Source organism: Chelonoidis abingdonii, chromosome 2 (genome assembly GCF_003597395.2).
Source record: "Chelonoidis abingdonii isolate Lonesome George chromosome 2, CheloAbing_2.0, whole genome shotgun sequence".
NCBI classification, from domain to species: domain Eukaryota; kingdom Metazoa; phylum Chordata; order Testudines; family Testudinidae; genus Chelonoidis; species Chelonoidis abingdonii.
In genome coordinates, this window is record NC_133770.1 from 104,204,666 (window position 1) to 104,222,833 (window position 18,168).

The 18,168-nt window shown below is 39.3% G+C and overlaps 1 protein-coding gene across 1 annotated transcript in view; it reads left to right on the top strand.

The window, feature by feature from the left end:
• Positions 1–18,168, top strand: part of CNTNAP2 (contactin associated protein 2) — a 2,322,964-nt gene that overhangs the window by 1,608,694 nt on the left and 696,102 nt on the right. The window contains exon 16 of the mRNA XM_075062605.1: positions 4,025–4,195. Coding sequence (XP_074918706.1) covers positions 4,025–4,195 — 171 coding nt within the window. The remainder of the gene's footprint in view (positions 1–4,024; positions 4,196–18,168) is intronic.

Here is an 18,168-nt window from a genome sequence, read left to right on the forward strand (position 1 = left end):
TGAGTCATAGGCCTCATGTGCTTCTGAGTCACCTATTGCACAGGACTCTGCCTAGACATGTCTCTGTGCTCACCTGCCTCTTTTTTTTTTTTTTTTTCTCTGTCCCCTGCCTCTGAGCCAATCAGAAGTACTGGTGGGAAACTGCCTAAGTTTGCCCTTAAAACCAGACATTTTCTGATCAGACCTCAGAAAGGTTCCTGCATTGCTGCCTGGTCTGATCAGCCAGGGGTTCTGGGGGGTCCTTTCTCCGCTCTCGTTTTATTTTTGAGCGTACCCCCATTTTTTAAACCCCACCCCCCCCCCCCCGAAGAACGAATTGCTGCCTGAGAGATCTCCTGATTATTGAGACTGTACCCAGCCTTCTGATGATTTTGCTGCTTTTACCTCTGCTGCTTCCTTTGGGGCTGGTAAGAATCCCTCTGTGAAATTCTGTGAAATTCTCTATACTTTTATTTTATTATCTTAGCTGCTCTCTCTCTTTCCCCAGCACCCAGACTTAACCAGCACCCAGCATAGCTGTGGTTAAGTTAGGTTTAGAGAATTGTTTGTATTGTGTTCTGTAAGTTAGGTTTAAGAAATTGTTGCATTGTGTTCTGTTACTTGCTAATTTGTGTAGTCTTGGTTAAGTTAGGTCATAGATAAGATTTTGCTGTGTTCTGTATAGTTGTGGTTAAGTCTGTCTTCCTGCTGCCCCCACCGAGCTCTCCAGTCACCCCATACCCCTCAGTCTCTCTGCTGTTTAAACCTGCAGCCTGCCTGCCCTCTGTCTCCTGAAGTTTAAATCTCCCTCTGCTCTCTGCTGTTTAAAGCTGCAGCCTGCCTGCTTTCTCTCTGCTGTTTAAACCTGCAGCCTGCCTGCTCTCTGTCTCCTGAAACTCTCTCTCTCTCTCTCCTTTTTAATCCCTTCCTCCACACTCTCCTATTACCCCCAAACCTCAATTGTATTACTGAAGTCTAGCATAAAACCCCATTGGTTACCCTTTTTCTCTCTAACACACCTCACATTTTACATTTATACCACTGTGACACATTTTTACCTAGAGTTGGTTACTTACCACATTTTCCCATAACTGTTAGTTGGCTATATGCTGCTGTGACACACCTTTTATATAGAAATTGTTAGCTACTTGTTACATTTATACTTCAGTGTTAATTGGTTACCAACTGTATTGTACCCCACTGTATTGTACCCCACTATTGAAACCCCCTATACTATTTGCTAAAAGAAACCCCTCTCCAATCGTCTACCTTAACAAACCCCATACCCCTCACTATTGAATTTTCCCTGTTTTTTGCATTTTCTTAATAAAGTTTATTTTGCACCCCACCTGTGTGGTAATTGCTCCCCAAGATCCCATATACCTGCTGGCAGGGACAATAAGCACCTCAAATGACAACAAGTCAGAGTCTCAACTATGCTGCACTGCCAGTAACTTCAGCTATTAAACATACAGAGCACCAACTACACTAATACTCAGCCAGTGCTAACTAGTGAAACGGAATTGTTAAATATGTAATGACCATTCCTCTTTGAGTGCTGGTCCCTATGTGTATTCCACTGTGGATACACATATGCTTCATGAGCCTGGAGCCAAAGAATTTTGAAAGCAGCATCGGTTGGTCTATACATGCGCCCTTGCTCACCTCCTGACTCCAACCAAGGAGATAAAGGGAAGGACAGACCAACTTCCTCTCTAGTTCCTTCTCACCACTGCATCATCTGGGTTAGAAACTGGCTTAATTCCCTTATATGTGACTAGAGAGAGAGAGAGAGTTTTAGAAGATTTTTAGAATTTAAAGTTTTATCTAATAGTTTGTATCTTTTAGCTGGTTAGTTAGTTAGCCTCTCCAACTGGGAAGGCCCCCCCCCCCATACCCCATTTTGGGTACTGGGCTACACCCAGGACTCCAGGCTTCATAATTTGTTCTTCCTGTCCATGCTCCTTCTCAGTCAGTGACAACCACCAATACTGCTTCAGGGAAGCCCATATCATGGCAAGGCACAGTATTTGCTGAGGGAAGAATGGGAACTTCACATTAGGAAGCACCATGAGGCCACAATTGTACCTAGACTGGGAGACCTCCTGTACATTGGCCTGACTTTTGATAAATGCAAAGTAAAGCACATTGGAAAAAATAACCCCAACTATACATATAAAATGATGGAGTCTAAATTAGCTGTTACCATTCAAGAAAGAGATCTTGGAGTCATTGTGCATAGTTCTCTCAAAACATCCACTCAACTTGCAGCAGCAGTCAAAAAAGCCAGCAGAAGGTTGGGCATCATTAAGAAAGGGATAGATAGAAAGACACAAGCTATCATATTGCCTCTATATGAATCCATGATACTCCCACATCTTGAATATTGTATGCAGATCTGGTCGCCCCATCTCAAAAAAGATATACTGGAATTGGAAAAGGTTCAGAAAAGGGCATCAAAAATTATTAGGGGTATGGAATAGCTTCCATATGAGGAGAGATTAAGAAGACTGGGACTTTTCAGCTTGGAAAAGAGACAACTAAGGGGGGATATGATAGAGGTCTATAAAATCATGACTGGTGTGGAGAAAGTAAATAAGGAAGTGTTATTTATTCCTTCTTATAACACAACTACTAGGGGTCACCAAATGAAATTAATAGGCAGCAGGTTTAAAACAAACAAAGGAAAGTATTTCTTCACACAATGTACAGTCAACCTGTGGAACTCTTTGCCTGAGGATGTTGTGAAGGCCATGACTGTAACAGGATTCAAAAAAGAACTAGATAAGGTCATGGAAGACAGGTCCATCAATTGCTATTAGCCAGGATGGGCAGGGATGTCCCTAGCCTCTGTTCTCCAGAAGCTGGGAATGGGCAACAAGGGATGGATCACTTGATGGTTACCTGTTCTATTCATTCCCTCTAGGGTACCTGGCATTGGCCACTATTTGAAGACAGGATACTGAGCTAGATGGACCTTTGATCTGACCCAGTATGACCATTCTTATGTTATGTTCTTATGACTTAACAAAGAGCACCTTTTTCCACAAGGTCTGACTCAGGCATGAGGGAGTCTATCCCCACAGATGCCTTGGCATCATCTTGTTGGGAAAGCCGGGAATGGTAGTGGAGGGAACGCATAGTTCAAGTGGTCTATCCATAGAAGAAGTAGAGTGAGGATACAGGGCTCCTCTTGAGCAATGCATACTGCACTTTGTTTGTTAGGGAGGACCGGAGGGATTACCCCATATAGCGAAAATGTTATCTAACCATATCAAATAAATGAATCCCAGCTGTAATCTTCAGTTTCAATTACTTTATTTTTTATCTTAAAACGAAAAGAGAGAGATAAATATAGCTAGATGGATGCAATTATGTGCATAAGTTTGAAAGCAGCCAAGTTATACATGCAGTAATGTGTGCATGCACATGAGCAAGGCCAGGCAGGCGTATGACTGGCCATTTGTATATACACCATGGCCCTGATGTCCCATGAAATAAATTGGATTACTGACATTCTTAACGTTAAGCATGTGCGTAGTTGCTTTGTTGCATTGGGGCCATGTACATGAACACATACATACACCTTTACCCCAATATAACATTGTCCTTGGGAGCCAAAAAATCTTACTGCGTTATAGGTGAAACTGCATTATATCAAACTTGCTTTGAACCACCGGAGTGTCCAGCCCTGCCCTCCCGGAGCACTGCTTTACCGCGTTATATCTGAATTCATGTTATATCGGGTCACATTATATCGAGGTAGAGGTATATTTTGATAGTATCTCATGGGGTAGGTGCTTGAAAATATCCTCACAATGTCCTCAAAATGTCATCTAACTTTTGAAATCTAGCAAACTAGCTATTAAAAAAAAAAAGTGTAACAAGGCAGAATTGGAATGATTTCTCTTTTTGCATACAGAGATCACTGTAACATGCTTTGACATTAGAAACTTTAACTTCTGTTCTTGCTTTGGTTACACAAGTAAATGATAGCTTGGAAGGAGCACTGAAAGACATAATTTTGTTGCTCACATCTCCACAGGGAATTACTGGAACGCTGCGTCTTTCATTACTCCATCATCCTACCTTCACTTCTCCACGTTCCAAGGGGAAACCAGTGCAGACATCTCTTTCTACTTCAAAACATCAGCCCCTGATGGAGTGTTTCTTGAGAATTTGGGGAATACAGACTTCATCAAACTTGAGCTGAAATGTGAGTATATTCTCTCCACCACTTTTACTGAGAACCAAAACCAAAAAATGATGAGATTTAAGAAACCTCCGTCATTCAACACATAGCTCAGTAAAAGCTGTTTGTGATGTAGGATGAAGTCCAAGTCCACCTTTTCACTATATTTGTAAATTGCCTTAGCAGGAAAAAACCCTGGAAATACAATCATCTTGTTTATCATGGAGACATGGAGTCATAGCAGGAGGAACAAAAATACTGACCTATATTACCTAAATCTTAAGCCTTTTTAAATTACATGCCTAATTTAGTTATTTTAGTTGAAGAGTGTGTGTGTGTGTTGTACACCATAGTTGCTCTATACGAAAAGAAAGTATCACAAGACGCTTTTAATCAAGAATTTCAAATAACCAAAGATATCAGGGCATACATGCAATGTTTAAATGCTGAAAAATCCTGGCGTAACTAAATCTTTATGCCTACATGGGTTTTGACTAATCATTGATAAAATCTCTGATCTGAAAAAGAGGCCGTGACAGTTTGACATGCTGCAAGATAAAGTTAATATTTTATCTTAAGAAACATGGGGCAGATTTTCAAAAGTAGGGCTGGTGAGTCTAAGGAGATTAGTAGGTAGGAACAAAGATGGCATTAAGCCTCCTTTCCTCTCCCTCAGTGCAGTTGAGTACTAAGTAATTTGTCAGTGGTCAGAGGGTAAATCAGTGACAGAACCAGAATCCTGATTCCCAAGTCTATCTGCTTTTGCCTAGATAACATTCCTTCCTACAGCCTAACTCTTCTAGCACATCACTTATTAGGATAGTATCTTTTTAAACAGTTATTAATTTCATAGCTTCTTCCTCCAAAGACATCTTTACATGGAACCCCGCCATATCAATGAGTTTTGCCCACTACACTTTAGAGTGCCAGGTGCTTATGCAAACAGGGCTTGCTTTTTCCATCCCTTTATCTTTTTGAGCTGGATGGGGAAACTTGTGCAACCTTCACTGTATTTATTTTTTATGTTTTTTCATGGTATTTTTGGTTTTCCTACCAGAAAGCCACTGTGTTGAAAAATCAACCCCTTCAGCGAAAATGCTGCATTAGCCACGTGTCAAATGATGCGCAGGACACTGAAGGAGCTCTTCATCCCCAGGACTTCTAAAAAATTATGAAAAGTAACTGAAAAAAGTCTGAGCTCCTCAGGGAAATTTCTGACACGTAGGCTTTCCAACATCATTAACCAATTCCCCTCCTCCCAATAAAATGTGATTGTAACAGACAGATCAAGAAATGTCTGAGGGAGGTGTACACACCATTCCTTTAAAGATAAGATTGCATCTCAGATATGCGTAATGCAGAAAAGACTTAACTTTCAAGCAAGGAAACTTAGCTCCACTCCAACTAGCCTGGTTAGTGGTCAGAGGCTGCTCTATGTGGCTCTACCAAGATGTCAGTGGCAGTCATTGATCAGCTAGACATAGGGACAAGCTGGCCTGACAACATTATACCAACCTAAGACACTGGGGTAATCTTCCCTGGGCTCAATATACCAAGTTCAGGGCCATTTTATGCCAGCACTGCAGCATAAAGCAGAAAAAGCACATTTCAGGATGCACAACTTGGCAAAACATTAACATAGCTCTTCCTAACTCTGATTCAGTCTGTGATAGGCCAACACAGCATATGGCAAACAATTTCTAGCCATACCACTAACTAACTCACCACAGGTTACTTTCATTTCAATCTAATTTGTGTAGACTGCTGGAAATCCAGCTGCTTTATTGTGTGCTGATATTTTTACAAAAATAAACACTTCCAGTACTGAATAGCACAGTCAAGTCCTGGTCTATGACTGAGGCCCATAGGAGTTATGGTAATATAAATAATAATGTACCAGATATCCTTCACACTCTGAATATTTTCTCCTGTATTTCTTTTTGTAGTTTGTAGTTTCCTGCTATTTGAGACTTTTTTTTAGGTTAAAGTCAAGAAATTTGAATGTAAAACCTCCTGTTTCAGTTGGGAGTTAGCATCAAGGTTCCTGCCTGAGAGTGTTTGCTTCATTCCTCAAAGCATCTGTGGAGATGTGCACCCACCCATGTATTTTGTTTTCTGTCTTAATAAAGGAAAGAATAATTGGGCCCAAGGCAAATTAAGAGAAGACAAGCTTCTGTTGTCTAGTCATGATGTGAAGATGAGTGAAATTGGTTTCCTGCATGTCTGGATTTGGTCACGTGTGAACAAATGTGAGCTGAAAGTGTCTCCTGATGAAGATAGGGTGTGAGAATCTTGACTAGGGGCTTAATCTAAGCACCAGGTTTAGAATATATCATTTTCCTAGAATCATGCATTCAAATAGTCTCAGTGTTGAGTAAGCCCTTCATCCTTCTTAGGCAGATAAAATGAGTGCATCTACCACTACATTTGGCACTAATTGGAGCTTTTGCTGTCAGTCTCATCTGATGGGCCAAGGACTTTATCTACATATAGACCAAATTAGCTCTTACATGACTAACAAAACACAGCTGAGATTCATTATGGGGAAAGTTTGCTTTATAGCTGTCTGTGCTGCAGGGTGGATAATTTTTTTTTAAAATTAAAGAGGAAATAATATGTAGTTTAACGCAATATTTTTATTTACAAATTTGCAAACTCTTTACTTTCTTCCCATTTTTCCACTCTTCAGTGGCAAAAGTAGCTATTGTCTCTTTAGCTTAGTTTTCCAGTTGTTAACAGAATTTCAGATATTACACAGAGATTTTTCTGTGACCAAGTTTCACACTTGGAATATTCATCTATGCTTAAAATGGCAATGCCAAGGCTTCATTAACATATTTACTGTAAGAATAGCACTATTCAAATACTACATCGATAGAAAATACCCTGCACTCTGTTTGCAACCAGTATCACCTTCCAATATATTAAACTTTGACAAGTCAAAAAAGAAAGTCCCAGCCAAGCTGCACTCCTCCATCAGGGCTTGCAGCCTGAAATCAATGGCACCATGCTCCTAAGTCACTTAGGTCCTTCAGAAAATCCCACCATTCGGAACCTAACATTGGGCCTATGTGTAGAAATAGGCCATAATCACTTTGTTAATTAACGTCTAAATAACTTTTCATTGTTTACATTGAAGCAGTTTTGTTTTGAAATAACAAAAGATTTTTTGTCACTAAAGAAAAAGCTTTCAATAAAAATAGGAACTTTTTAATAAAAATAAAATGTTAGCTCCAAACACTGCAAACATTTACACACACATTTAACTTAATTGAGGTCAGTGGAGCTACTCATGGGAGTAAAATTAGTTATCTGCTTAACTGTTTGTTGGATCGGGGATTTAATTTTGTTTATTTGTTTTTGCTGCTAATAATTTCTGTAAATTTCAAATAACATCCTATTAGTAGTGATTATTTTAAAAGATAGTTATTTATAAAGTAACAACAGTACAAATTTTTAGATAAATTTTACAAAGCCTCAACCTCATTTAAATATTTTTAAATCAGGTCATTTAAAACATGATGAAAACTAATTATTTAAATCATCTTTACTTAAATCTCTCTATCCTGCCTTCCTGGACATGGTTTGAGGACAAACAGAATGAATGTTTATTCTCCAGAGCATTCACCTTTTACCAGTTTATCTGAACAGGGACCATTACATTAGCTGGGGGGGTCTCTTTCTGCAGTCCAAAATTGCCGATAACCACACTCCATACCTGGGCACTCATGATACCAGTGATCTGGGGGCCCATATGAAAAGCAACCCTCCACGTCTGGCCAAGTTTATGCCAGCCCTGAGCCTTTGTCCAGTCTGGGAACTCAGAAGCTGGGGTTTCCCAACAGGAGCCAGTCCAGCATTTGGTGGCCTGCTGGGCCCCTAGGAGGCTGACACTTCCAAGACAATACTATCCGATTGCTGATTCCCCTGGTTGGGTTTCCCTTGAGTCAAGGACCGCCCCTTACCCCCGGGCAGTTGCTAGTGTGACATAAACAAAGCTGTTTCAGTGGCTAGATAATTTTTAGCCTGGTAGCGTGAGCTCCATAAGTCAAACCTCTCATCCCAGGCTCAGAAACTCACTGTGTAGATCTACCCCATATGACCTTATACAAGTCACTTCACTCCTCTGTGTTTCTGTTTCCCTACCCATAAAATAGGGATACCTCTGTGTACCTTCCTTTGGAAAGTGCTTTGATTAAAAATTGCTATGTGAGCTAAACTTGTGTTAAAAATATATCATAAAAATATATAAACCTCTTTGGAAAGCCTCTTTTCTACAAAAGCACCTAGCATAACATACGTAATTAATAAATAACAATTATAATAAATAACAATTCCTTTGGAGGTATTGTATAGCCTGTGCCAAGCAAGCTAAGGCAAACATTTCATACTTTCATTTAAATTTAATATTTTCATTTCCTGAAGCAACATTAAATTCCATTTAGAATGAGCCACTATATAGGACTTTTAACAAACATTATTTCTTTAAGCAAAGGGCTTTTATGAAACAATAACAACAAAGAAACCCTCTCTATATTGATTCCCCACACATATGCTCTCCAATTATGAATAAGGCCACTGTATTAAAATTCTGCTTCTTCTCCACTTGAACTACTGTGTAATTATTGCCTTCTCAGAACATTTCTTTTGCTTAAAGTGCTCGTCTGCCAGTGGAGAGGTCATGGAGAATTAGAATGTACCCACACGCAGTCAGATGGGTGAGGAACCTGTCCCTCCCATGCCATCATACACACTCTATTTGTGGCCACTCAAAATTGCAGGCAGTCTCTGTGTTCTGGGAAGTGCTGGAACTCCTTTCTTGGCAGTTGCGAATTTCCCCAAAGAGACAGGAAGAAGACAGAGCCATGCTGCAGCCTGCTCATACACACAGGAAAGCTCAGGGAGGGAGCATGAGTCTGTGCCACCCCTACTTAGGACTCTTCATTAAGGGTACAATCAAACCCATAATGCGTACGATAAGATGCATTACTAGAAGTGGGACACAGGAAATATAATGGCTCTCTGACCAATCAAAAAAGCTATATCTGGAAAGAAAAATGGTGCCATCTAATTGGTAATTCATTGTTTCTTGGTGCAGCTTCCTAGCCCTTGCAGAGTGGCAGGCAGTGAGTGGCCAAAGCTGATAGTAGTATTGTTAAAATAATGCAGCTGTAACTCCACACTTCAGGAAATGACTCCACACAGCACTCCATTCCATTAGTTCACTATATACTAAGAAACAACAAGAAAAGGGGCTTTTATCTGAGCTCTGTACAAAGCAGGCAGCCTGGAAGCACTAACAGATATACTAGGAATGGGGGAAAAGAGGATATTGGTGCTTAAAGAAAGCTTATATGTGAAAGAAAGCTTAGAATCAAATGAAGTAAAAATCATAAATTAATCAAACTGTACCATAGAATCTCTAATAAGAAGACTATAGCGGTATGGATATATTACCAACCACCTGACCAGGATGGTGATAGTGACTGTGAAATGCTCAGGGAGATCAGAGAGGTTATTAAAATAAATAACTCAATAATGATAATGGGGGATTTCAATTATCCCCATATTGACTAAGTGCGTGTCACCTCAGGACAGGATGCAGAAATAATGTTTCTTGACACCTTAAATGACTGCTTCTTGGAGACACTGGTCCTGGAACCCACCAGAGGAGAGGCAATTCTTGATTTAGTTCTAAGTGGAGCACGGGATCTGGTCCAAGAGGTGAATATAGCTGGACTGCTTGGTAATAGTGACCATAATATGATTAAATTTAACATCCCTGTGACAGGAAAAACACCACAGTGGTCCAACACTGTAGCATTTAATTACAGAAAGGGGGATTACACAAAAATTAGGAGGTTAGTTAAATAGAAGTTAAATGGTACAGTGCCAAAAGTGAAATCTCTGTAAGCTGCGTGGAAACTTTTTAAAGACACCACAGTAGAGGCTCAACTTAAATGTATAACCCAAATTAAAAAGCATATTAAGAGAACCAAAAAAGAGCCACCGTGGCTAAACAAGAAATTAAAAGAAGCAGTCAGAGGCAAAAAGGCATCTCTTAAAAAGTGGAAGTTAAATCTTAATGAGGAAAATAGAAAGTTAGCATAAACACTGGCAAATGAAATGTAAAAATACAATTAGGAAGGCCAAAAAAGAATTTGAGGAACAGTTAGCCAAAGACTCAAAAAGTAATAGCAAATATTTTTTTAAGTACATCAGAAGCAGGAAGCCTGCTAAACAACCAGTGGGGCCACTGGATGATCAAGGTGACAAAGGAGCACTCAAGGACGATAAGGCCATTGCGGAGAAACTAAATGAATTCTTTGCATCAGTCTTCATGGCTGAGGATATGAGGGAGATTCCCAAACCTGAGTCATTCTTTTTAGGTGACAGATCTGAGGAATTGTCCCAGATTGACGTATCATTAGAGGAGGTTTTGGAAAAAATTGATAAATTAAACAGCAGTAAGTCACCAGGACCAGATGATATTCAACCAAGAGTTCTGAAGGAACCCAAATGTGAAATTGCAGAACTGCTAACTGTAGTCTGTAACCTATCATTTAAATCAGCTTCTGTACCAGATGACTGGAGGATAGCTAATTTGACACCAATTTTTAAAAAGCTCTCCAGAGGTGATCCTGGCAATTACAGGCCTGTAAGTCTGACTTTAGTACCAGGCAAATTGGTTGAAACTATAATAAAGAACAGTATTGTCAGACATACAGATGAACATAATTTGTTAAGGAAGAGTCAACATGGTTTTACTGAAGGGAAATCATGCCTCACCAACCTACTAGAATTCTCTGAGGGGATCAACAAACATGTGGACCAAGGGGCTCCAGTAGGAAGTATACTTAGATTTTCAGAAAGCCTTTGACAAGGTCCCTCACCAAAGGCTTTTACACAAAGTAAGCTGTCATGGGATAAGGGGGAAGGTGCTCTCATGGATTGGTAACTGATTAAAAGATGGAAAACAAAGGGTAGGTATAAATGGTCAGTTTTCAGAATGGCGAGTGGTAAATAGTGGTGTCCCCCAAGGGTCTGTTTTGGGACCAGTCCAATTCAACATATTCATAAATGATCTGAAAAAGGGGTAAACAATGAGGTGGCAAAATTTGCAGATGATACAAAATTATTAAAGATAGTTAAGACCCAGGCAGACTGCAAAGAGCTACAAAAGGATCTCTCAGAAGTGGGTGACTGGGCAACAAAATGGCAGATGAAATTTAATGTTGATAAATGCAAAATAATGCACATTGGAAAGCATAATCCCAACTATACATATAAAATGATGGGCTCAAAATTAGCTGTTACCACTCAAGAAAGAGATCTTGGAGTCATTGTGAATAATTCTCTGAAAACATCCACTCAGTGTGCAGCAGCAGTCAAAAAAGTGAACAGAATGCTGGGAATAATTAAGAACCTATTAAGATAATAGGACAGAAAATATCATGTTGCCTCTATATAAATCCATGGTTTGCCCACACTTTGAATACTGTGTGCAGATGTGGTCGCACCATCTCAAAAAAGATATATTGGAATTGGAAAAGGTTCAGAAAAGAGCAACAAAAATTATTAGGAGTATGGAACAGCTTCCGTATGAGGAGAAATTAATAAGACTTGGACTTTTCAGCTTCGAAAAGAGACGGCTGGGGGGGGATATGATTGCGGTCTATAAAATCATGACTAGTATAGAGAATGTAGATAAGGAAGTGTTGTTTACTGCTTCTCATAACACAAGAATTAGGGGTCACCAAACGAAATTAATTGGCAGCAGATTTACAACAAATAAAAGGAAGTGTTTCTTCACATGACACACAATCAAGCTGTGGAAGTCCTTGCCACAGGATGTTGTGAAGGCCAAGACCATAACAGGGTTCAAAAAAGAACTAGATAAATTCATGGAGGATAGGTCCATCAATGACTATTAGCCAGGATGGGCATGAATAGTGTCCCTAGTCTCTGTTTGCCAGAAGCTGGGAATGAGCGATAGGGAATGATGATTACCTGTTCTGTTCATTCTCTCTGGGACACCTGGCCCTAGCCATTGTCGGAAGACAGTCTACTGGGCTAAATGGACCCTTGGTCTGATCCAGTAGGGTCGTTCTTATGTGCTAATGCAGTGCATCTGGGTGGATTAAATTTTACACTGCAAATTAATCAGCGGCGGTGAGGGAATAGTATAATGTAATTTAACTGTATGCTGCACCCCTCTTAAAGACACAGAATTCCTTAATGGGACATGGAGAGGGATAGTTAAAAGATGGCGAGAGATGGAAAATCTATTCTTATGATTTCTTTGCTGGAACTGACTGCTCCGCCCCCCACCAGGTTGTTAAGTCTGTCCGCAGCCTACGGGTCCTTTGACTCCTCCATATTAATGAAGACTCAAATATCTATAGCAGGGGTCAGCAACCTTTCAGAAGTGGTGTGCTGAGTCTTCATTTATTCACTCTAATTTAAAGTTTTGTGTGCCAGTAATACATTTTAACGTTTTTTCTATAAGTCTATAATATATAACTAAACTATTGTTGTATGTAAAGTAAAGAAGGTTTTTAAAATGTTTTAAGAAGGTTCATTTAAAATTAAATTAAAATACAGAGCCAGGACCCAGGCAGTGTGAGTGCCACTGAAAATCAGCTAGCATGCCGCCTTCGGCACGTGTGCCATAGGTTGCCTACCCCTGATCTATAGTGACAAGAGTCCCCCACCTCAATCTGTGAGTGACTAGATTAAACCCAATACTGTTGGATAGTAACAGAACACAGCGATCCATGCACAGGCTAAAAATACAGTTCACCAAAATGAAAACCAGCTCTTCAATTACCACCATAAAACCGAGTCCCCAATAAAACTGCCTTCCCCACAAACATCTGCATGACAAAGCATGAATTAAAAAGACTGTAGCTCAGCAACCCCTGTTTAAGTCATACCAACAGGGAAGAATAGGGCAAACCTGAGGGCCCTTAGCCCCCTCTCTTAACTCAGGAGGTCTCCAGCTGGAGTGCCTGTGCTGATCACATCTGCCATAGCATGAGACACAAAGAGAGGTGATCTCACACCTCTACATGTACCTGGTCGTATATGGCTTTTACATCAAAACCGACACCTTAGATTCCAGCCAGAAATCCAGAGGCAGACAGTACAAACATCCTGAAGCGTAGATGTCTTGTTTTCACACTGTGATACACTGCTTACATGGGCTACTGCATTCTGCACTAGCTTAAGTTTCTGATTTGTCTTAAGGTGTAACCTTATGCAGGGCACATAGCAATAATCCATTCTTGAGATGGGAAAAAGCCTGTATCATAACTGAAAGGTTTGCATTTGAAAGAAACGGTCATAATTTCCTCACCAAATGAAAATGGGGGAAAAGGGCATTCCTGAATCCTGCTGCTTGGATCCAAAACCATCCTCTTATTCCAAACTCTGATAACAAATGGCATCAGTAAAAGGGACAGAGATAATTCTCTCCATATCTTCCAATCTCTTCCCCCAACCTATAAGCATCACTTCAATTTTATCTGCATTGAACTTCAACCATTGAACTTCAGCTCATCTATGCTCCAGTCTCATCCAAACACTGAGCCAAGCATTCGGCAAACTGGCTGAATCAGGTGAGATAGAGATCTGGATCCCGGTGTTCTCAGTAAATGGCCAGCACTGCAGCCCAGACCCTCACAGATCCATCTCTCATTGAACTCATTCAAAAAGCTCCCACTGACTTCAGTGGTAGTTGACCTAACTCCCCTAGGACTTTCATATAGAAATGAAGTCCCAACCTTTGAATCTCGGAACAGTAAGTGACCCATTTTCACTAAAAGACACCTGTCCCCAGCCCTTTCCACCATTATACTGAATTCATGGCCCTGCCTTTTCTTAGACTCTTCCCCAAACTTTTGCTACCATCTGCTTCAGGCCACCACCACCACTTTTGCCCAGAGCCTCCCAGCACTATGCTCAAATGCTGTACATGGCTTCAGATGCACACTTTAATTTGTCATACATCTAAAAACAGAGCCAAAGACTAGGAGAACATACTTCAGGGACTCAAGGTAGAGACAAAGACCATTAAGATAGTAAGGTTCCTATCAAATGTAGGGAATAATGAAGGAACAAAAAAAATCAACTGTCCATTGATTCAGGCTCTTTGGTACGTGCAATACACGTGTTGTAGCCTGAGAAAAACAACTGGTGAGGGAAGGGATTGTAATATATTTAATTTATAATCCAGATTGATCCAGAGATTCAGGTTTCGTTCAGATAGACATGGGGGTTGGAGCTTATGCCAATTTGTCCACTTGGAATAATCAGCATTATAATTGAATACCTTTCTAGAAATAACCAGCTAAAATGACACAGAAGAGGGACAATATGTTAACTGCATCTTTTAAAGATTAAACTGAAATGATTTTAATAGTATCCAGATTTGTATTTCAAGCAATTAATGTGACAACCTACACATATCCTCATAAAATACAGAGCAGCACCTCGTTGTAGTGGGGCAACATATCTTAACAGATCAAATACCCTGTCCATTCTCACATGTAATCTAATTACAATTTTACATTAATCAGATGTAGGTACTGCACACACCACAAATTAAATAAGGTGCCCTGAGGGTTTAACTCAAACAGAGGACAGCATAATCATCAAAAAATATTAGAGAGAGACTGCAGCTTTATAAGAAGATCCCTTATGCTTTTTGCACAGCTTTTTGATATAAAACATTCAGTGTTTTTTGTTCTTGTTTTTCTCTGTGATTGGTTTTTGTTGTATTGTAAAACACTTTCAAAATTCATAACTAAAAAAGGTTAAAAATACATGCTGATGATGCTATCAGAATAAATGAATAAAAAGAAGAGCTCACAAGCCTTAGGCATTTGGTTGAAGAATTTCCAAAGGGGTTTAAATAAACCTTTTCTACCATAGATGGGATGTTAAGGGGTAAATCTCTTAAACAAACAATTTAATTGTGTGTTCGTCTTGTAAATAATATAGTATCACCTTTTCCAAACTCTGAGGCTAAAACTATATTAAAATTGTATCTATATTTACATTTTTACCTTTCAAAGAAAGACTAAAGACAGTTTTTCAATTCAGTAACCTTTCTTATACCACCTACTAGTTCAGGAAGAGAATTTTTTCTGTCTTTCTCCAGGCAACAAGAATTTCAGTGCGACAAGGAATCAATAGTATATTGTCAATGGACTCATTGGTATTTATAAAAATAAGTTTATAGTGACATCACTTAGAAAGGCTAAAACAAGCAGAATTCATTTAATTTCTGATTGCAGAGGTGAATATTTTATCATCAGAATGGGTCCAGGCTGAATGTAAATTTTCTAAAATGTCAGCCAGCTCTGAATGCTTAGGAGGACACTGGCTCTGATATTCCACTGCTGTTTACCTTACATAATTGTTTACACCATGCAAAGTGTGTGTTAGATGCTACTAACTCAGAATAGTAGCATTTTGTACTCATTTTGCTCTGCCTTTGTGCATATCTGACATGTAAACACCTTGCAATGCCGGCAACAAAAGTTCCATGCAAATGCCTGTTCTCACTTTCTAGTGGCATTGTAAATAAGAAGCCAGCAGCTTCATCTCCTGTAAATGTAAACACACTTGTTTGTCTTAGTGATTGGCTGAAGAAGAAGTAGGCCTGAGAGGACTTGTAGGCTCTGAAGTTTTACATTGTTGTGATTTTCAGTGTAGTTATGTAACAAAAAAAGGTGTAAGTTGCACTTTCATGACAAAGAGATTGCACAACAGTACTTGTATGAGGTGAATTGAAATATAATATTTCTTTTGTTAATCATTTTTACGGTGCAAATATTTGTAATAAAAAATAATATACGCTCTGATTTCAGTTACAACACAGAATACAATATATATGAAAATGCAGAAAAACATCCAAAATATTTAACATATTTTAATTGGTATTCTGTTGCTTAACAGTGCGATTAAAACTGTGATTAATCATGATTAATTTTTTTAATCACGATTAATTTTTTTGAGTTAGTCATGTGAGTTAACTGCGATTAACCAACAGCCTTATTATAACTGTAGCAGGAGCTAGGAGGAACAGACTGCAAAAGAATAACTAAGTAGCAGGTGTGAGGATGAGAAGTGAAAAGCAGGAGAGACCAGCATATGGGAAATCTGTGTGACCAAAGGACTGCAGTCTCTTTCCCCGCCTCCCCCATATGACATACATTTGAAAACCACTTTCTCTGAGCTGGCAGTCCTGTGAATACCAGCCATCTGTAAGCATCTCTTTCTCTAGTGGCAATCTCATCATAGCAAATATCATCAAGCAGAGAACTCTAGCATGGAATTTTTCAGCAAGGACAAGCTAGAAGAATGGTGAAATGAGAGGTGAACCATAAAGTGTTTTGATGAAGAGAGAGACTCATTGATTCATAGATTTTAAGACCAGAAGGGACCATTAGATCATCTGGTCTAACCTGCTTTATAACACAAGCCATGGATTTTGGGGGTGGAGGGGAAGTAATATGACAGAGGTCTATAAAATCATGACCAGTGTGGAGAAAAATGATTAGGGAAGTGTTGTTTACTCCTTCACATAACACAAGAACTAGTGGTCACTGATGAAATTAAGGGACAGCAGGTGTAAAACAAACAGAAGGGAGTATTTCTGCACACAATGTACAGTCAACCTGTGGAACTCATTGCCATGAGATGTTGTGAAGGCCAAAAGTATACGTGGGTTCAAAAAAGAATTATACAAGTTCATGGACGATAGGTCCATCAGTGGCAATTAGCCAAGATCATCATGGATGCAACCCCATGATTAGAGTGTCCCTAATCTTCCAACTGCCAGAAGCTGGGGATAAATGATAGGGGATGGATCACTAGAAATTGCCCTGTTCTGTTCTGTCCTTCCAAAACATCTGGCACTGGCCACAGAAGACCGGATACTGAGCTAGATGGACCATTGGTCTAACCCAGTATGGCTGTTCTTATAACAGTCTCCCCAATGAATTTGGCCCCAAACCATTTTGGGTTTTTGAAGAGGGAGAGTCAACTCTAGCAGGTAATTTTTCAGCAGGAATAAGCTAGAAAAATGGTGGGAGGGAGACTTGCTTAAAAAAATCAGTTAATTGCTCGTCTTTTAGATGTCTAGGTCTATGGAACCTCTGGATAAACATATTCACCCATCACTGTTAAGGTCCCAATACTAATAGTTTTTTAGTTGAAGATTCTTCTGACTGCTGTATACACTAGGATGTGGAGTCAGAAATTTATTAAAACAGATAAATAAAGTTGCTTACTTGTGAGAACCAATAGTAGAAGTTGCTTGTAGGAGTTACTAACATGCAGCCTGTGAGCAATTTTATCCGCTCTTTAAGAAGTACATATTAATATATTTCACATTTTCTTAGGCCAGCAAACTGGTATACAAATTAACTCTCCAATATTTTATATGACGCATGTGTTAAATTTGTTTTTGGGATATGTCAGTTTAATCCATGGATGCTATACTTCTCTGGTGCTTCTTCCCCTTTCACATTCAGCAAATCAGAACAAAAATCTTTGATGAGAAGTACATTGTTTTGAGATGTTTATTCTTTTCCCTTTCAAGTTACAAGGTGAAATATTAAAAATTTAAGACTAACTAATAAGAATTTTATTCCTGCATATTTATGCTTTAAAGTCACAGTTAATATTTTCCTCCAATTAGTATGAATTTCCTTGTGTTTAAATACAATTATCACAGAGAAAAAACCTTTCAGGCTGCTATGAAGATCTTGATCTCCAGCCATTATTAAAGCTGAGCTATGCAAGTCTGGTCGTTCTGGTTTAAATGTCTTCATCTCTTCCTACCCCACCTCTCTCTCGCTCTTTCTTCCCTTCTATTTGCAGTTATCTTTGTCATAAACAGATAGTTAAGGGTTAATGTCTCTTTTACCTGTAAAGGGTTAAGAAGCTCAGTGAACCTGGCTGACACCTGACCAGAGGACCAATAG